General features: G+C 39.8%; 1 protein-coding gene across 5 annotated transcripts in view; it reads right to left on the bottom strand.

Annotated features, from left to right (window-relative positions):
• Nucleotides 1–2,360: 2,360 nt before the first annotated feature.
• The window catches only part of LOC131366746 (rab GTPase-activating protein 1), a 75,627-nt gene continuing 56,372 nt past the window's right edge, over nucleotides 2,361–21,615 (bottom strand). For all 5 annotated transcript variants that reach the window (XM_058411454.1, XM_058411457.1, XM_058411455.1 and 2 more), the window contains 12 exons: nucleotides 21,405–21,479; nucleotides 21,021–21,146; nucleotides 19,869–20,012; nucleotides 19,710–19,751; nucleotides 18,963–19,091; nucleotides 13,438–13,530; nucleotides 11,991–12,101; nucleotides 11,803–11,907; nucleotides 9,390–9,473; nucleotides 5,779–5,850; nucleotides 4,020–4,217; nucleotides 2,361–3,726 (listed from right to left, as the gene is read on the bottom strand). In XM_058411454.1, coding sequence (XP_058267437.1) covers nucleotides 3,604–3,726; nucleotides 4,020–4,217; nucleotides 5,779–5,850; nucleotides 9,390–9,473; nucleotides 11,803–11,907; nucleotides 11,991–12,101; nucleotides 13,438–13,530; nucleotides 18,963–19,091; nucleotides 19,710–19,751; nucleotides 19,869–20,012; nucleotides 21,021–21,146; nucleotides 21,405–21,479 — 1,302 coding nt within the window. In that variant the 3' untranslated portion in view covers nucleotides 2,361–3,603. The remainder of the gene's footprint in view (nucleotides 3,727–4,019; nucleotides 4,218–5,778; nucleotides 5,851–9,389; nucleotides 9,474–11,802; nucleotides 11,908–11,990; nucleotides 12,102–13,437; nucleotides 13,531–18,962; nucleotides 19,092–19,709; nucleotides 19,752–19,868; nucleotides 20,013–21,020; nucleotides 21,147–21,404; nucleotides 21,480–21,615) is intronic.

Genomic DNA, 21,615 nt, shown 5'->3' with positions numbered 1-21,615 from the left:
CCTATCCCAACACACATTGGGCGAAAGGCAGGGGTACACCCTGGACAGGTCACCAGTCCATCACAGGGCCACACATATACACACAACCACACACACTCACACTCACTCCTATGGGCAATTTAGAATTACCAATCAACCTAATGTACATGTTTTTGGACTATGGGAGGAAACCAGAGTAAACCCACGCAGGAGAACATGCAAACTCCTCCCCTGCCTGTTTGAACCCGGGACTTTCTTGCTGTGAGGCAACAGTGCTAACCACTAAGCCACAGTGCTGCCCTTCATCAGTGTCAGAAATACCAAAATAAAAATAAGTTCTGGGAGAAAAACCCAAAGAAACGACATGAACGTGACAAAGATGTTAACAGGTGACCACAGGAGGTCACACTCCACACCTCACCTGAGGAAAGGAGGAAAATCTTGATGATGAACACCCATCACACCTGGCAAAAGCAACACACCTGGGGGAAAAAACAACAATTTTTCTTTTTAAAGAAAAGCAGGTGATTAAAATTGTAGCTTGAGCAGCATTAAGGCTGAAAAGACAGAAGATAAAATAATACACACCTGATGATCAGAGGAGGAAAAACACGGCATGATGGACGATCATGATTCATTAGGGTTCATGCAGCTTCAGTGGAAAAGATGGATTTAAAAAATCCACAGATAAAACATTTTAATTTTAAGAGCTAGAAAATTGTTTTGGTTAAATGTTTAAAAAATAAAATAAAAATTCTCCACATCATCATCAGCAGTGAATCAGGTTCAGTGTTAATGTGAAATATTATATAACACCCACAAACCCGGGTTTGGCACATTACCTCATGTCTGTACCTCGAAATTCTTGGTTTTTGCACATTACTTATCTCATATACCCATCTATCTATAACAGATCATCTGGACATCACAGTGCTAGATCATCAGATTTAAATCAGGTGATTTTAGACAAAAAATTAAATTTTATGTTAATAAATAAATATTTGTTTAGTGTTCCAGGATTAAAAGGTCAGGTTTTTATTCATACTGTAAATAAATGAATGTTTGTTTTTTATACAATTATTTTTAAAAACTTCACTCATGGTATTCTTTAAAACTTTATATGTGAAGAATTTTAATTTTTTAAATATAGTTTGTGTTGAAAAGTAAACCTCTGTGTCCAGGAATAAAAGGAGTGTGAGGTGGAGAGAGGAAAAGAATAAACCTGACATAAAAAAAAACAAAAACAAATAAAAATTAGGTCCAACAAACTGTTCACTCTCAAATCTACCCAACTCTAATGCTGGAAAAAATTATATAAAAATAAATAATTCAATAAATAATTCAATAAATAAATAACCTAAAATTAACTCATGATCTGAAATTATTTGTGGAGTTTGTAAAGCGGTTTAGATTTTTTTTGTCTTAATTTGTCGTTACATTTTTTGTTAAAATAAAAAAATAAATTCATTAATTAAATTAACAACAATAATAAATTAATTAATAAAATAAATACCAACAAGATGGTAAATACATTTTTTGTTAAAATAAATAATAAATTAAAATTAAAAAAAAAAAAAAAAAATTTGTTGTTCTTAATTTCTTTTTTTACATTTTTTTGGTGAAACAATGTAATAATAATAATAATGAATAACTAAAATAAAATAAATACCAACAAAATAAGATTTTTAATTTAAAAAAAAGTTTAGATTTTTTTGTTGTTCTTAATTTGTCTTTTTTTCATTTTTTGGTAAAATAATAATAATAATCAAAATAAAGAAAGAAAGAAAACAAAACCCAATAAAATAAGATGGTTAATAAAAAAAATCATGATCTGAAACAATTTGGAATTTTGTAAAGAGGTGTAGATTTATTTTTGTTCTTAATTTATCTTTGTTTCACTGATGTTTATTTCGATTCTCAGGACTCATGAAAGGGTTAAAATGCTGCCTTTTATTTCTAACTCGTTCTCTACAGCTGATGAAGGTCTGCGTCTCTCTCTCTCTCTCTCTCTCTCTCTCATCCTAACAGAAATCCTCTGTTTTCACACAGAGGGACGTGACGTGATTTCAGTTCATCAACACGTGCAGAGAATAAACACACACACACACACACACACACACACACACTGGGCGATGTACTTGTTTGGTATCTTTATATTGAAATGGATGAAGTTTACACAGTGCAGCTAGACTATTACAATGTTTATACACACACACACGCGCCACGCTGTGGCCCAGGGGCAGGTTTGGCCTGTGATAGATGAAGACACAGCAGTTTGACGTTAAAGACAAAACCTTAAAGCAACGTATACAGCGACGAGGCAACATTAGTAACGTTACCATGGAGTAGAAATACAAAATAAACCTGACAAAACAAACAAACAAACAAAACCCTTTAATGCTTCTTATGTACAAGCCGCCAGTGCCTCATGGAATGACCCCCGCTTTTTATTTATCTTTCAACACGAGAGAGAAAAAAGGGGATTCCTGTGACGTCAAACTCAAGCGCGCGTCCGTTATAAATATGTCTGTAAGGTGCAAAAACCTAAAAACCCACAGAGTGTTCTTTACACAGCCTTCTCTCTCACTCACACACACACACACACACACACACACACACACTCACACACACGCTCAATAAGTGCTTCAGGACGCAGCTCTCTGACGAGCCCCGATCCAACGAAGATAACGGTAATGCTAATGCTAAAAAAAGGGATCAAGCTAGCATCAAACTAGCGTGCTAGCTTTCAACTCATCAAAGTGTGTATTAGCGATTAAACAATCATATGCCTACTTTAGAGGCGGAGCTTTTCCTTAACTAAACACGCCTCCTTGTTCCTGATTGGTTGGCCCATATTTTTGAAATGAAACATTGCTCTCTCTTTCTCTCTTCTCCTTTTTACAGCGTGAGAGCCGAAGCTCTCCTCTTAGTGAGTATTTAATAAATATGGAGGATAAATATTCTGATTTATTAATCCTGACCTTTAATCCTTAAAGGTGCTACTTCTCTTTAACACAAGCCTCTATTTTTTTCTTTCCCTCATGCTCTCAGACCATTGCTCCTCCCCTCATTAGTACGTCGCTAATTACAGGAAAGTCTGGAGTAGCTAACGAGGGGTGCCATTACTTTTGTCTTTTATATAAATGTGCTTCTTTACTTTTGTCCCTGTCATGTTCGGTCACTCAGTCAATGGCACAAGGGTCTTTTACACACACACACACACACACACACACTAATCCTATACACTTACATAAATTCATCATCAAACGGAAATTATAAAAGCTCGTCTTCCCAAAAGAAGGCTGTTTGTTAGTTTGTGGTTTTGTTTTTGTGCAAGTAGTCTGGAGTAGGACAGTAGCTTGAGTGTGGTGTTAATGGTTTGTGTGTGTGTGTTTGTGTGTGTGTGTGTGTTTGTGTGTGTGTGTGTGTGTGTGTCAGTAGTATAAAGCCTAGTGCTAAAGCCTCCTCTGCTTTAGTATATTCTGTGTGTTTTGTTTTCACTCTATGCAAAGATCTGGATTTTTTTACAAAGAAAAAAAAAAGGTTTGTTCGGTTCACACACAGAGAGAGAGAGAGAGAGAGAGAGAGAGAGAGAGAGAGAGAGAGAGAGAGAGAGAGGTGATATTAGGTGGTCTCTTTGCCCTGAGCTCCTGTCACTGTTTTAATGGAGCTTAAAGTTCGGTTGAACCAGGTCTTTTTAGCCGCTTGGACTTCGTTGAGGGCCAGAGCCAAATGATGGTCCAAATCCTGAAACACACACACAGTTCAAAATCTCAAAATGATTAAAACACACTGACACACTGATTAGGATATTTATTTTTAGAAGTGATTCATAGCTACTAAAGTTTCTGATCAAAAAATTTAATTAAGCTGGACGGGCCACGCCCATCAGAAGCATAATTCGGTCTTGACACGCCCACAAGATACAAGCTACACCAGCGACTTGCCAGCTGTGAGTGTTGACACGGTCAGGTTTAATCATGGTGTGGAGTGAATGAGGTGTGTGTGTGTGTGTGTGTGTACTCAGGTGATCTCTGTACCTGGATCTTGCACTCAGCCTCCACCAGCTGCAGTTTGGTCTGAGCGAGTTCCAGCTCCATCTCTCTGAGCTGCACCTGCAGAGCTTCTTTCTCCTCATCAGTCTCGTCCTCGCTCAGCTCTTTAGGAGCCCTCAGAGTCTTCAGCCGGCCCTCTTTACCGAAGAGCACGCTGCACTTCTCACAGCCCTCCACCTTCATCTACACACACACACAGACGGCTGGGTGTCATCAGTGTCGGGAGAATGAGAGAAAAGCCGTCTGATTGTGTCATCTTTATCAGCGTGATGTCAAACAGGAGCACAAAGTGGGGAAATTGGCCTGAGCTGAACACCGGGTTTTCTTTATCAGTGAGAACACGAGCAGCATGATAATGATGATGATGATGATGATGATGCTCTCCACAGGAGAAACACACACGGTCAGATTTGTGTTTCTTTAGATAGCCCACTAATCTGTGTCTGTCTTGCAAGTCCACTTTTTCAGTAAAGAGGCCATCATCTACTCGAGAGTCTCTCCACTTAACTCCTCACCTCATTAGAGAACAATAAATCATCTCCTGCTCCGAGTTTCCACCTCACTGCTGAAAGCATGAAATCAACCCTCAACCCTGTGACCCATTCGTCACTTCGGACTCGAAACACGCCTGTCTGGATCGATTTAACATCACAGTGAGCGAATGAGAACACTTCCACAGCTTTTTAAACCAGACCTAGGTGAAAACTACCTTTTCAGTTCAACTCAACAGGTTTAATGTTTAAAACAAAAAGATATAACATGACCTTCAGGAAAGATCTAATCAAGTCCTGGGTATCATGGACATCAGATAATGGATATATACATATACAAAACAGTGCCTCTGTGGTGTGGTCAGCAGGTACAAAGGGTGCCAATACTTTACTTAGCCATAATATAATGAATGTTAAGTGCAAACCTTGTCAGAATTTTCTGATCAAAGGAAGTCAGCATCGTTCAATATGGCAAGACTGGCACCCTAAAGTCCCTGGTTCTCAAAAGAGGGGAACTAAAAGGCTCAGGGTTGTTGACCACAGGATCAGGGTTCAAGCCCAAGCACTGCTAAGCTTCCACTGCTGGGTTCGTGATCAAGACCCTTAACCCTCTGTGCTCCAGGGATACTGTATCAGGACCCTGACCCTGAGCTCGGACTCCCATTCCTAAATTTGGGATATGTGAAGAAAGAATTTCACGGTTCTGTAATGTTGATGTGACAAATAAAGGTTAATTAAAAAAAAAAAAGCATCCTGATTGGTCATCTGAATAATTATCAATGATTAGTACAGCGAATTTCACTCCTGTTCTTTGGAACAGGAACTGTAAAACTCTTATTTCACCAATCAGCATCATTCAGTATAACAATCTCCGCCCCCAAAAGACTAAATAATTTCCTGACTGTTCATTTTATAACACTAATGCAACTTTTAGGTCAACTCCTAGTCCTTAGAAAACAGTACAGTCTCTGTGGCAGGAACCAAAAAGTCTGATCTATGATCCAAGAAAATAAAATCAGTCCTGGTTCCTGTGGATGGAATACATCTGAAGGTTCTGGATTTGTAAATAAGTGAATAATCAGCCTGCTCACTCAGGGTCAGACATTTTATATTCTGAATCCTTCGTGAAAGATTAAAATCACAAACACGCTCCTGAAAAGTTCCTCATTAGTGTGATTGATGATCAGAAATATTTGGATACATAAATATGTTTGGTGTTTATGTGGTGGATAAAACAGTGAGGAGTTACTCACCCGGATCTTCTCCAGCTCTCGTTTATTAGCCGTCTGCTGTTTCTCCAGTCGCTCACTCAGCTGGGAGCAGATCTGACACACACACACACACACACACACACACATATACAATCATGAGAAGGTCTGTACATGACATGAACTTTTTCTAGTCTGAGATGAAGACATTTAGGTATAATTAATGAGAGCAGGCTGAATTTCTAATCACAGAGCAGATAAATGTCTGAGAGTATTTATTTACATTGTTCTATTTTTCACATATATTATATATATACTATATTGTACTGTATTATATTAGTGTATTATACTTTTGTTTTTATATTTGTTTTTTTAATATTTAGCTTATATAGCAGTTTTATATTTGCATACATTATATATTATATTATATATATTATATATAATTTTTATTATTATTATTTTATTTTTCATTATTGATAATTTTTCATTATTTATAATATTTACTGCTATATTGATAGTACATATATATATTTATATTATATACATATATATTTATATATACATACATAGACATATATTTGCATATGCATATCTGACACTTGACTTTCAAGTTATTTTCGTTTGTGATTTCCACCATTTAATCTTCCCTACTTTTCCCGATATATTCTTAACTATATCCCATATTTTTCATGTCCACACTTTAAATTTTTCTTTTTTACTCTCTTTTTTGTGTAAGACAGTCGTAATAAGCATTTCACTACATGTGGTACTGTGTATGATTTCGTATGTGACCAATAAAATTAGAATTTGAGACTCAAAGATCCAAATCTACTTTAAAAAAAAAAAAAGATTCCCCCATTTAATCATAACTAACCCTACCCAATAATCCATCCTTTAACCACACCCCTTATACCATCCTTTAACCCTTTAACCACACCCCTTATACCATCCTTTAACCACACCCCTTATGCCACCCTTTAACAACGCTCATTAATCCACCCTTTAATCCCACCCCTTATACCATCCTTCAACCCTACCTCTTTATGCCATCCATTAACCCCATCTCTTATTCCACCATTTAACCCCACCCCTTAAAAGAAACCATGTACAATTTTAACATTTACTTTTAAACAAACAAGATTTTTGTGTAATATCCACACCACTGTAAAAATCTATGATGAATTTAATGAATATTCATAAAAATCTGTTCAAAGTTCCTTCAGAGATTATATTTACCTTCTGGAGGTCAACTGTGACCATTACAGCTACACTGCGGCTCCTCGCGATTGGTTATTGTCACACGCCATCATGAATTATTCATGACATTTCCCTTACGCTCTCCACCTCTCCAATCTCGCTGTAAGACTCTCTGCTATCTTATTAATCTCTCACCCATCTTGTTCTCTTTTCATTTGCATCTGTCTCTCGCTAATGCTGTTATCCACAATCCTCTCCTAATGTCACTGGGAATTCTCTCTCACTCTTTCACAGCCAAATAAAAAAAATACAACTATAATTGTGGGCTCTGAGCGGAACGTTTGATCAGTGGAGTGTGTTTATTCACCAGACCACACGTCCGTCTGCCCTTGTGCCGTCACCACGACACGTGCGACACGTCTTCATTAACTCTCACACGCGGTGGATGGCTGCACTCCATGCATCTTCATATTAAATAAATGTGACCCACATGATCCTCATCAAAAATCAAAAGCTTTCTTTCTTTTTCCGGCCACAGGCTGTTAACAAAGACAGAAGGCCTCATCTAGAGGAGATAACGATTTAATTCACCTCCATGTGGCTGGTCAGTGTAGAAACTCTTCTCTCATTAGAGTTTAGATTAGAATTTAGATATAAAGATGGCAGAAAAGATTTTATAATCACACTATTTACCTGAACAAAGAAGCCAGATATAAAAATAAAAGCTCAAATGTATTCATTGGTTTTGAAACTCAAATAATTTTAGCTTGAGCCAGAATGCATGAACACTAGTACACAAGGTGAAGGAAGAAAACTAAAAATAAGTGACAGGAGCGTAATCCAGTGCCCAAATATCATCTGCGTGAGCGTCTCCATTTTCTGACAGAGTACAGGGGTGCCAATACTTTACACAGCACCACAGATGAGCTAGAGGAAGTATTTACTTACCTAAAAAGTGATCTGATAAACTGGCGACTATGAAGTAAATGTAACATCCAATCAATGGCATGTAATCTCATATGCTAATAATATGCTAATGAGTCGTTCTATAATCGCTCGTTAAAGAAACCTGCAATTCAAAAATTCTGTTTATATTATTGGTACCTGGGGAAAAAGCCTCTTTTGTGATATACTCAGTGCTGAAAACACAGTGCTGTTAAACTGTGGAACGAGGTGTTGATTAATTTTCCAAAACAGCGGCTTTCATAATAGTGCAGGTGATGGTCTGATACGATATCGTCTCCATAGCAACAGCGTGTCCACCCTGACTGGTACTGTTGGTGAATGTTTCATGAGTTTAAATAGTTTACAGCTGCTGTAATATAAAATGAGAACAGGAACTTGTTTTGTAGACCTTAATTGTAAGCGTTAAATTAAATAACATGTCGTTGATTGAAGGACTGCTGTGGTATAAGAGGAATAAAAACATAGGAATAAGGACATAAGGAATAAAAACAAAGCTTGGGGAGATGCTATCGTTCGTGTCGTACCACTTCATGGTGTGATGTGATGAAACACTTCATTCTTTCATCATGTTGTGGATTTCTTTCTTATTACTGCACACCCTGGTGTTTTATTACTCACTTACTGAGCCTTAAAACACGTTATATTTAACTCTAATCAAAGTGTGTGCGTTCGTTTAAAGGAGTCACACTGGGAGCATTAAGAACAGTGTGTGTGTGTGTGTTTATCTGTTATGAGCTTCACTACCACTGCACAGCTCATACATTTTTAATTACAGACACTGTGTCTCTGTATGTATGTGTATGTATGTATATATAGTTTTTTTTTAGTGATGTCTTTTTCAAAACCACACCACTAGCTTTGTGTGTGTGTGTACCCCATTATCATGCTGGATCATGAATCATACTGTCAACCAGCCCCATTAAAAGCAACTCTACAAGGACACAAGCACTATTTTTTACAGAGCAGAGCTCACACTGTGCACTGATCCTACACACACACACACACACACACACACACACACACACACACCACTATATTTTAACATTCTGTTGGGTTCATGGTTTCATAAGAGCCCCATAGACCTACCTACATTTAAATGAGTTTAATGCTGGTTAAATAAATAAATAAATAAATAAATAAATACAATTCAACATGATTTATAATTGTACAAATAAATATGTGCAAAATAAACATATAGTACAACAAGCAAATATATAATCTATATTAATATTATTCAATATTAATGTTAAATAATGAAGTATAACCAGATTTGAAATGTATGACGACTTCAAAGAAATGAAAGAGCAAAAAAAAGGAAGATAAACAAGGACAAAGGAGTAAAGCAGAAAAAAATAACAAGATGGAAATGGGGATAGGAAGAATGAGAAGGAAGAAAAGGAAAAAAGGAAGGAAGGAAGAATGAGAAGAAAGAAAGAAAGAAAGAAAGAAAGAAAGAAAAAGAAAGAGGCAAGTGTGTGTGTGTGTGTACTAACCTGTTTGTATTCTCCGATGATGGATCCGTTCTTTTTGATCTCTGACTCCGACTTGTCCAGCTCTCTTCGGCACATCTCTTTCAGCTGAGGAGACACACACACACACACACACACACACACACACACACACAGAGTTCAGAACAAAACTCTATAACAAACATAGCTTTCTGATCTGTTATGAACGGGGGAGAAGGGCACAGGATGAACCTTTTATCTGTTTTTAGTTCCAGTTCTCTCTGACGTTCTAACAGCTATAAACAGTCGTCCCTCACCCAGCCTCTCTCTCTCTCTACTTTGAAGTTAAAAAGACAAAAATATCTCTTATTTGTCATAATACTGAGAAACCACATAAAAAGCTGTTTACGAGCTGTTACCATAGAAACAAGTTACACTACTGCCAGAGTTGCTGTCAGAGCAGAACATCTGACCAATCAGAATTGAGAAGTGAAAAAGTTGTTTCATGGACATTAAACGTAACTATACACTGATCAGGCATAACATTATGACCACCTGCCTAATATTGTGTTGCTCCCCCTTTTGCTGCCAGAACAGCCCTGACCCGTCCTGCACTGTGTATTCCGACCCTTTCTATCAAAACCAGCATTAACTACTTCATCAATTTGAGCAACAGTACGTCTGTTGGATCGGATCACACGGGCCTGCCTTCTCTCCCCACGTGCATCAGTGAGCCTTGACCGTCCATGACCCTGTCACCGGTTCACCACTGTTCCTTCCTTGTTCCACTTTTGATAGATACTGACCACTGCAGACCGGGAACACCCCACAAGAGCTGCAGTTTTGGAGATGCTCTGATCCAGTGGTCTAGACATCACAATTTGGCCCTCCATCAAACTCACTCAAATCCTTACTCTTGTCCATTTTTCCTGCTTCTAACATCAACTTTGAGGACAAAATGTTCACCTGCTGCCAAATATATCCCACCCACTAACAGGGGCCATGATGAGGAGATCATCAGTCTTATTCACTTCACCTGGCAGTGGTCATAATGTTATGGCTGATCGATGTAAATGGATGAAAAGTGTGATGAGTGATTCTTTAACAAATAAATGATTTAATTATAGCTAAACTGGTGTGGAGAAAGAGGAATAAAACACTCGGGGACATGCTGTTATGGGAAAATAATAAACCTCATGGTGGTAAGAGTAGCTCTATTTTTCAGTAAGAGTAACAGTGTTTTATTCCTTACTTATTTTAAAGCAGATTGTCCAGTTCTAAATGTCAAGCCCTTGGGCAAACGCTGTCACTGTGTCACACACACACACACACAATTACAAGGCAGTACATCAGTAATTGGACAGAAACTGTCACAATGTCACAGGAAGTGTCATCTCCAGGACGATGGATATGGACCGAAAGCAGAAATGACACTGGACGCTTCTTCACCTGCACCTCAGTCTGTTCATCTTTCTCGAGTCAAATCAAAGCAATTTGTATAAAATTACCTCGACCTTTCATGTGAAGTGGTGATGGATAAACTGAAAAAAATCACTCACATCCTGAGCGTTTGGGTAATTACGGCTTTAAAACACACACACACACACACCACAGGAACGTGGATCAGACCTGACAGAGACATTATGCTTTAAAGGAGTCAGTGCAGTAATTATGTACATAACCTCAGGCTGAGCGGTCAGCTCGGAGGCTTCGTAGTGACATTTTAAAGCATAATTATATCCCAGGAGAGACAGGACAAAAAGTTTCACCTCTTCTTTATTTTTAAAAATGGTATTTTTGATCAAAGGAAAAAGAAAGAACTGTAACTGTGAAACATATGGATCCTTTGCGTTGGTCATTCTTGGTCCATGTGGTTTTTCTGCATTTTGTTTCTCAAAGCATGAAGCTTACATTATTCCTGAGATATCTGATGGAACATCTGATGATGTGCTACCTTCACTGACCTCATTAGCAATTTTAATTCATTTAAAACATTTTTTTGCATTTTTATTTCTGAAAAATTTTTAGAAGGAAAAATCACATTAAAAAAAAAAAAAAAGTAAATAGACATATGCATAAAAGTATAACAGATCATCCTATATAAAAAACTTTTATAGATATTTCCTTAGTTTCATATACCTTCATAACTTGGTATATGAACTATAACTTCATATACCTCCACCACACACACACGCTCATACACAAAAGCACACACACACATGAGCATGCTCAACAAGGGAAATCATCTACGCCTGCCCTTTGGCTCCTCTTACTGAGGACACGATCATCAAAATATGAGCTCGGTTCTCACGAGGTCCTGTTTTAATCCACAGAACCTGCCCTGAGGTTCTACCACAGCAGTGGAGGATGAAGAATGAAAAGCATATATTGATATACACAGTGATGATGTGTTGATTTCCCTCAGGAGGAACAGAGAGAGAGAGACAATATGGCTGACCTGCGCTGCTTCATCCTCCAGCCGTCTCTTCTCATCCTCGGAGTCAATCAGTTTCTGTTTCGTGATGAGGAGCTCTTTGTTGAGGGCGTCGGCCTTCTCCTCTGCCTGAAAGTCACACACACACTTTTTAGCTGGTCACAACAGGTAACCACAGAGGTTTTTTCAGCAGCTCGGTGAGAGAAGCTCACATTGTCCAGGTCCTTCCTCAGGGAGATCTTACTGCTGACCAGCTCATGAGCGAGATCATCATTCTCCTGCTCCAGACGCATGTTGGCTTCCTGTAGCCGTCGGTTCTCCCTCTGTGGATGAAAACAGAGAGCGTGTGACTTGCTTGTCTTGTGACAGTGTGTGTATAATCGTTAACCGTGCCAGTGAACAGAGCAACCTTTGACATGAGAGCTCGTTAAACCAGGCATCCTGACACGCTGAGCACAGACACACCACAACACATTCAGGTTAATCCACAACTTCACTCCATGTGCTCCAGAGAACATCAGGAACACTCTGCAGCTCACTATACAGGTTTTATATACAGATTTTTGTCCGTCACAGGTAAGACTTCTAATAATGATAGGCTGTTTTATATAATGATTACATGTACAGCAATTTCACTCAATATTCTACCTAGTGCACTATACATCCAGCGGACCCTACCTAGTGCACTATAAGTCCAGTGGACCCTACCTAGTGCACTATAAGTCCAGTGGACCCTACCTAGTGCACTATAAGTCCAGTGGACCCTACCTAGTGCACTATAAGTCCAGTGGACCCTACCTAGTGCACTATAAGTCCAGTGGACCCTACCTAGTGCATTATACCTCTACTAGACCCTACCTAGTGCACTATATGTCCAGTGGACCCTACCTAGTGCACTATACATCCAGTGGACCCTACCTAGTGCACTATAAGTCCAGTGGACCCTACCTAGTGCACTATAAGTCCAGTGGACCCTACCTAGTGCATTATACCTCTACTAGACCCTACCTAGTACACTATATGTCCAGTGAACCCTACCTAGTGCACTATACATCCAGTGGACCCTACCTAGTGCACTATACGTCTAGTAAACCCTTCCTAGAGGACTAAATGTCTACTAGACCCTACCTAGTGCACTATACATCTACTAGACCCTACCTGGTGCACTATAGTTGTAGTTGACCCTACCTAGTGCACTATACATCTAGTGAACCCTACCTAGTGTACAATACATCTAGTGAACCCTACCTAGTGCACTATATCTCCTACCGAGTGCCACTAGTGCCTGTACTATCTACTCAGTACACCTTATCTAGTGACTATAAGCCCAAATGCCAATGTGAGCAGTGAAACAGGTTCTCGTGTGTGAGGATCTCGTGACCAGAGGCGGGTCTCTGAGTGGAGCTGTGTAGCACAAGCAGCAGCAATCCCACCATCTTTTATTTTTATCACTCCCTCTCTCCTATCGCTCTGTCGCTCTACTCGTCCTCTGAGCCAGGAGGTGAGGAGACTTTGTCCAGATCACTGCTCATTACTGACACACAGCGTGTATGCTAACGAGGGACAGCTCTGAGCCGTCACACTACAGAGCTCACCTTACTCTCTCTCTCCCTCTCTCTCTCTCTCACACACACACACACACACACAGAGTGCTGTTACCTCATATCTCTCGATAGGGGCCTCTTGCTGTTCTTGTTGCTCTCGCATTGTGTGATACTCTTTCTCGTACTTCTTCAGCTTCTTTTGACTGATCTGTCACACACACACACACAGGTATTTTTTAACTATGTGAAATGTGTTAGATTGACAGTGTCCAGATGATGCAAAAAAGTATAATCAGTGTGTCAGGCTGCAGCGCATTCTACCATGAACTGAAATCATATAAAGATCTCAGAGCTCATGATCTTCTCATGTTTAAATAATAATAATAATAATAATAATAATAATAATAATGAGTAGAAGAAGTAGTAGAGTACTTCTGTGTAGTGTAGTGAGGATTGTCTAAAACAGAGGTGTGGCTCAATTACGCACAATTCTGACTGTCATCTTAAGCGCATACAAATCAGAATACATCAGACGCACAACACACCATTATATACACTATACTGCCAAAGGTTTTGGGACGTCTGCCTTTACATGCACATGAACATTAAGGACATTCTTAATCTGTAGGGTGTAATATGGAGTTGTCCCGCCATTTGCAGCTAGAACAGCTTCAACTCTTCTGGGAAGGCTTTCCACAAGGTTTAGGAGTGTGTTTATGGGAATTTTTGACCATTCCTTTAGAAGCGCATTTATGAGGTCAGGCACTGATGTTGTGATGAGGAGAAGGTCTGGCTCACAGTCTCCACTCTAATTCATCACAAAGGTGTTCTATGGGGTTGAGGTCAGGAGGACTGTCTTGGTATGAAGCTGAAGCATCAAGTGTTCCTTTCACTGAAACTAAGGGGCTGAGCCCCAACCCTAAAAAACAACCCCACACTATAATGCCCCATCCAACAAACTTTACACTTGACAAAATGCAGTCAGGCAAGTAGCATTCTCCTGGCAACCGCCAAACCCAGACTCGTCCATCGAATCGCCAGATAGAGAGGCATCACTGGTCACTCCAGAGAACTCGTCTCCATTGCTCTAGAGTCCAGTGAGCGTGAAATATTTACTAGTGAGGAAATTTCACAAATGGACTTATTGCACAGGTGGAACCCTATCACAGTACCACGCTTCAATTCACTGAGCTCCTGAGAGAGACCCATTCTTTCACAAATGTGTGTAGAAGCAGTCTGCATGCCTAGGTGCTGGATTTTATACACCTGTGACCATGGAAGTGACCGGAACACCTGAATTCAATCATTAGGAGGGGTGTCCCAAAACAATACACACCAGTTCTGATATCTGTAGTAGGGTCTATGCAGAATCCTGCTTTTGAAAGCTATTATTGTCTAAAATCAGTGATATTAGGCTGTTATGGACATCAGGAGAATACAGATGTCTTTCTAAATTTGCATATTCATAGATCCTGGCATTTTTAGTAAAATGCCCAGAGGATAAGTTTTCAAAGTCATTTGAATAGTTTCTTGTAAATGAAAAATTCTCCTAAATGCTTTTCTGTGCCACGGCAGAAGAAAAACTCTCCGTAAAATGAAGCCGTCTCCTGGAAGGCGTCTGTTTTAATAAACCCCTAATCAGTCCATCAGGCCGTACTTTCTCCTCACTCACAGCTCCGAGCTGTATTTATAATTCTTGTGGCTCATGCTGCAGCTTTTCTTGTTGACAAACCCGATTTAAAGACAAGCCGCTGCTGTGTTTACGGCACCGGGACATTTCGGGCCAGAACATTCCGGATCATGATGAGCACCGTAAATACTCCTGATGGGGTAAATTAGTTTTATTTACAGAGAGCTGTGGTTTTCTCTTCTTTAACACAGACGCAGTGCTGAGCTTCTACACAGACGAGTGTTCAGGACGTCCAGCGGCGTCCACGCTCTCTGTACACTCAGGGAACAAGTCAGTGTGTGTTAGTGCGTGCTTGTGTGTGTGTGGATGGATGATAAACTGATGGGTGGAGTGCACTGTTGCCAAGTGTGTGTTTATTCCTCAGGTTAGTGATGGTTGGAGTTATTTGATTACCCAAATGTTTGTATTTGTTCATTTTTATTTTATAAATTAAAAAAATTATAGAAGGATAAATTAGTACTTGAAAGTTAATTTAAAAAAAATGTAAATTTCTTTTTAATACACTATATTGCCAAAAGTATTCTCTCACCTGCCTTGACTCGCATATGAACTTAAGTGACATCCCATTCCTAATCCATAGGGTTCAATATGACGTCGGTCCACCCTTTGCAGCTATAACAGCTTCAACTCTTCTGGGAAGGCTGTCCACAAGGTTTAGGAGTGTGTTTATGGGAATTTTTGACCATTCTTCCAGAAGCGCATTTGTGAGGTCACACACTGATGTTGGACGAGAAGGCCTGGCTCTCAGTCTCCGCTCTAATTCATCCCAAAGGTGTTCTATCGGGTTGAGGTCAGGACTCTGTGCAGGCCAGTCAAGTTCATCCACACCAAACTCACTCATCCATGTCTTTATGGACCTTGCTTTGGTCACTGGTGCACAGTCATGTTGGAAGAGGAAGGGGCCAGCTCCAAACTGTTCCCACAAAGTTGGGAGCATGGAATTGTCCAAAATGTCTTGGTATGCTGAAGCATTCAGAGTTCCTTTCACTGGAACTAAGGGGCCAAGCCCAGCTCCTGAAAAACAACCCCACACCATAATCCCCCCTCCACCAAACTTTACACTTGGCACAATGCAGTCAGACAAGTACCGTTCTCCTGGCAACCGCCAAACCCAGACTCGTCCATCAGATTGCCAGATGGAGAAGCGCGATTCATCACTCCAGAGAACGCGTCTCCACTGCTCTAGAGTCCAGTGGCGGCGTGCTTTACATCCGACGCTTTGCATTGCACTTGGTGATGTATGGCTTGGATGCAGCTGCTCGGCCATGGAAACCCATTCCATGAAGCTCTCTGCGCACTGTTCTGGAGCTCATCTGAAGGCCACATGAAGTTTGGAGGTCTGTAGCGATTGACTCTGCAGAAAGTTGGCGACCTCTTCGCACTATGCGACTCAGCATCCGCTGACCCCGCTCCGTCAGTTTACGTGGCCTACCACTTCGTGGCTGAGTTGCTGTCGTTCCCAAACACTTCCACGTTCTTATAATACAGCTGACAGTTGACTGTGGAATATTTAGGAGCGAGGAAATTTCACGACTGGATTTGTTGCACAGGTGGCATCCTATCACAGTTCCACGCTGGAATTCACTGAGCTCCTGAGAGCGACCCATTCTTTCACAAATGTTTGTAAAAACAGTCTGCATGCCTAGGTGCTTGATTTTATACACCTGTGGCCATGGAAGTGATTGGAACACCTGATTCTGATTATTTGGATGGGTGAGCGAATACTTTTGGCAATATAGTGTATATAGCGACCCTCGATATGTTCAAAATAACTTATCGTACTATATATATCAAAATAACTGTCCTAATTTCCTTAGTTTATAGCTGCTGTAACGTAGGCAAGTAAATAATAACAGGCATACTTGTTGAAAAAAAAACCTGAGCTACAGTTTATACTTACTGTGGAAATATTTGTAAATGTTTGGAAAGATCTGGCAACAACAGCTACGATTACGGAGACCTGGCAACCCTGTGTGATGTCTGTTACAGGGGGCCATTCAGAAAGTGTTTAAACACAGGCCGAGCATTCAGAAGCAGAGCTTTAGAGAGCTTTAGGGCTCTTGTGTGTGTGTGTGTGTGTGTCAGCACAGGGGACAGAACAGAACAGTCCAGAGTGACACATGATGAGACTGGACACTGAACAGTTAGCAGCCTGGGTAATGAATGTGAGCCACATTAGCAGCGTGTGGACGTCCTTGATCTTTCCTCTCTGTTGTCCCAGCTCTCCCGTGCTGAGAGCAGATGAGTTTCACAGCCACCTGGACTCCTGCTGCAGTCTCCACACTGACAGAATGAGGCTGCAGGTGACAGAGCCACGCCCTCTACACCTCCCCTGCGCTTATTTTCCTCTTTCCTGTCCTCTCTTTAACAATCACAAACACTTCCCAGAACACATTACTGTATAAATAGTTCATTCATTCATTTATTTATTTTCTATTTATATTAATCCAGAGGCTGCAGGTAGAGAAGGGTCTTTATCTTCAACCAGCTCTTACTGGAGGTTCCACAGACGTTCATCAAGCTACCTATGAGATATAATCTCTACTGAGAGTCCAGGATCTGCACCTGATCGTCACCCAGCCTGATCTACTCCAGAACAAAAACCCATGGGGTGAAGTCAGATCCGACTCTGCTGCTTCTAGTTAAGGTGAAGCTGAGCCAAAAGTTCCAAGGTGTGGAACGTGATTCAATGTTAAAGTAAGGGGTTAGGAATGAGGGATAAGGGGTTAGGGATAAGAGGTTAGGGGATCAGGGGTAAGGGATAAGGGGTTAGGGATTAAGAATAAGGGGTTAGGAATAAGGGGCTAGGGATAAGGGATAAGGGGTTAGAGATTAGGGATAAAAGATAAGGAATTAGGGATAAGGGTTTAATGAGTTGGGGATCAGGGGTTAGAGATAATGGATTAGGGGTTAGGAATAAGGGGTTAGAGATTTGTGCTTATAGGAGCATTTGGATTAGGTCCAGGGTTTAGGGATTAGGAACAAGGATTAGTGCTTATAGGAGCATTTAGATCAGGTCCAGCTTCACCTTCTGTACTATTGACCAGCGACAACCTTGTAAGGTCTCCAAAGCACCTCAACTGATTCCTCACTATTGAAAAGAACAGAAGCTGGACTCCGAGGTTCTCCATCATCACAAAGACGAAACCAAGCAAGAGGAACCCTGTGGAGAAACCTGGTTTCCACTGCCTGTACTCGTGACCTTATTCTTTCAGCTTGAGGTAAGAATAGCAACACTGACTGATCACTCAGCGCTGTACGGTAAACTCCGCCTCCAAAACAAAGTAAAAAGGTAGAACTGGAAGCTTCAGGATATCTTTTCATGCAAATAAAGCATATCAAGCATATTTACAATTTAATTTGGAATGAAATATGACAAATAATATGGAAGTAAAGAGAAAACTGTACATTTGTTTTCACTGTACAAAAATTGAATCAAACTTCATCATATAGATAATGCTCCGCCTTACAAATTAGCAGTGAAAGCCATGTTTAAAGTATTGCTGTCGTTAAAGAAACATCTTCATAATGTTTGTAATCTAATCCTCCGGTGCTTGTAATTAGAGCGGTCTGAAATTTTTCTTCATTGTGTTACTTAATGAAGAGAATCGTTGTCTTTATGCCACATTTACCTTCACTGATGTAATTAATTCCTTTTTTTTAAAGCCCATGATTTCAGATATTCTTCATGGTGTGGAGAGAGAGAGAGAGAGAGAGAGAGAGAGAGACGCAACACTGCTTTGCTGCAGTACAATTTCCCAGAGGAAATTAATCAGAGATGATTAGAATGTTAGCGATCTCAGTCAGTGAAATCTCCAACCTTACACCACAGTGCCCTCTGCTGGCCACACAGAAACACTGCACTTTTAAAATAGCTTTTTTCAATCATTCCAGCAAATTCTACAATCCTATATGAGCCCATATGAGGGTCGTGTTTGTTTGCGAGTTACCTTCATGCTACACGCGAGCTCCATGAGCTTCTTGGCGTTCTCTTCAGAGCGGTACCTTTTGGGCACAGGCACACGGAAGAACTTCAGAGCTCCCTCAAAGTCAGCCTGCAGAAGGTCATCCTTCGACGTCTAGCGAGAAGAAAAACAGGAGGCAAGATGAAGATGAAGACATGATGAACGTTTGCATAAGAATATTTAGGATTTTCCAAAACACTAGAGCTGCTTTGAACAAGTCTGATGTTAGTCTGATACTTTTATACTGCTATTATATTACAGAAATAAAAGACAAATAATGCAAAAAATAAAATAAAATTCTTAAAATTTGTGTAGATTAAAAAGTTCAGAAATAGCGAATGAGTCTAAAAGTAATATATTACTTTTATTTTTAACAATAAAAAAGTGGTGGATTTAAAAAAAATTTGTTATACTTAATTTTTATTACATTTACATTCATTTTATTACATTTACAATAGTACAATTTTTAGTTGGTTTCATTTTGCTACAATTTCTGGAATTTCTTTTTTTTAATTAAAAAAATATTTTCTTACAGTATGGGTGGAAATTTTATTTAATTTCTTAAATTCTTAAATTCTTTTTATTGTTCTATTGCTGTAAGAGTGTAGAGTAGATGTAGAGTGTCAGAATTTGGTGGATTTTATTTTCCCTTCCTTTTCTTTTGTTATAGTACTTGACTTTTGTGTGTGTGTGTGTGTGTGTGTGTGTACGTGTGTGCGCGCGCGTGTTTACCTTCAGTAATGCCAGTGCTACATTAAATATGACACTGATTCCCTGTAACAGAAGAAGAACAGTTCAGACTAAGACTACACTGCAGCTTGATAATAAAAGACAAATCATTAATAATGCTGATAATTTTTGGGTGAAATGTTGATGAGCGCAGCGTCACACCTCACACAGGAGCAGGTCGATGATGTGGAACACCATGTAGAGAGGGAACTTGGCTGTAAAGAGGGTGAGAAACCACTGGGAGGCGTACATGTGCGCTTCCAAACCTATACTTAAGAAGTGTGTGTACAAATCTGGAATGTATTCCTGCAGAGAGAGAGAGAGAGAGAGAGGGAGGGCAGAGGGAGAAAGAGAGAGAGAAAGAGAGGAAGCAGGAAAGAGAGAGAGAGAGAAGGGAAGAGAGAAAGAGTGAGGGGAGAGAGATAGAGAGGGAGAGAGACAGACACAGAGAGGAACAGAGAGAGAGAGAGAGAGAGAGAGAGAGAGAGAGAGAGAGAGAGAGAAAGGGGAGAGAAAGTGATAAGAAGAAGAGAAAGATTCATAAAAGGAAATGTGAAAGTATAAATAAAAGATAAATACTGAGATGTGAAAAAGACACTGCTGTGAGTTTCACTGAAACAGCTGAAGTGTTTGTACTGAGATCAATCAGCTGATCAATACTGATATTTACTGAACTCACTTAATCAGCTGAACTACTTATAATGACAAGAGAAATAACACACACACATGCACACACACACACACACACACACACACACACACACACACACACACACACACACGCATGCACGCAGAGAGATGACCGTTTTAAAATGTAAAATTCCACTTAAACAAATACAAATAAATAAAATAGTCTCAAATTACAAATAAATAAAATAAAGTTTTAAAATAAAGATAAATGAAAAAGTCTTAAATTAAAAATAAATAAAATAAAATTTTGCAAAATTGTCTTAGATTTTGTCTTGGAGAAATCTTATTATAGTTGTGGAATAATTAGTATTATTTTGAAAATTTTTAGCAGTTATTTCTTATGTAAAAATGTCACAGTTGTAGATGATTTGTGAATTTTTTAAATGTTTTTTTTATTTTTAAATTATGCTATAATTGCTTTCTTTTTTTTCTGTTTTTCTATCACCTCTGACTGTTACAAGGTGCTGAAACTGGAGACTCCTTCCATTAACGTTAAACAGACGTCTCCTTAACTGTTGTATGGAAACGATAAGGTCTTAGAGCGAGTGAGTTAATATAAACCTGCGCTACAGTTAGAGCTGCTGTTAGAGAGAATTAATCACACACACACACACACACACACACCTGCATGAGTCTCTCCAACTGGAAGAACTTGCAGTGTAGGTCTTCAAAGTTCTGCTTGAAGAGTTCCCTGAGACCGTAGTCAAACATGATCTTCACCAGAACACTAAATGCCTGTTCTTCCGGCATCTGGACACACACACACACACACACACACACACACACACACACGCATATTTCAAACAGTATTATTTTCTCCATCACTGAGATGTTTAGCAATTGTAGTGAAGACAAGCAACTGGAGAACATCTGGAACTAATGTCCATGTTTTGGTGTGTTTTGTTTTTCCTGGTGATGATGCGAGCCAGCTGTGTAAACACTTCTCCATGATGATAAATCGAGTAATTCCCAGAATTCCCTACCACCAGAACTGATCACGTGACTCACATGAAGCAGCAGCACGGCGGCCAGGAAGGACTGGCCCTGACAGTAGCCGATCTCTTCATCGTACACAGAGTAGGCCTGGGGGAAGAGGAAGAGGGGGCGTGTGTTATAAACGTGTTATATGCATACGGGAGGCGGAGTTTAGACGTCCACAGTGTCAGGACATGATGAGAGATTTTTATCATCAGCATGCACTTCATCACTGTTGTGATGT

This window comes from Hemibagrus wyckioides, linkage group LG16 (assembly GCF_019097595.1).
Source record: "Hemibagrus wyckioides isolate EC202008001 linkage group LG16, SWU_Hwy_1.0, whole genome shotgun sequence".
NCBI classification, from domain to species: domain Eukaryota; kingdom Metazoa; phylum Chordata; class Actinopteri; order Siluriformes; family Bagridae; genus Hemibagrus; species Hemibagrus wyckioides.
The sequence above is the reverse complement of the archived record's forward strand: the minus strand, read 5'-3'. Positions and strand labels throughout refer to the sequence as shown.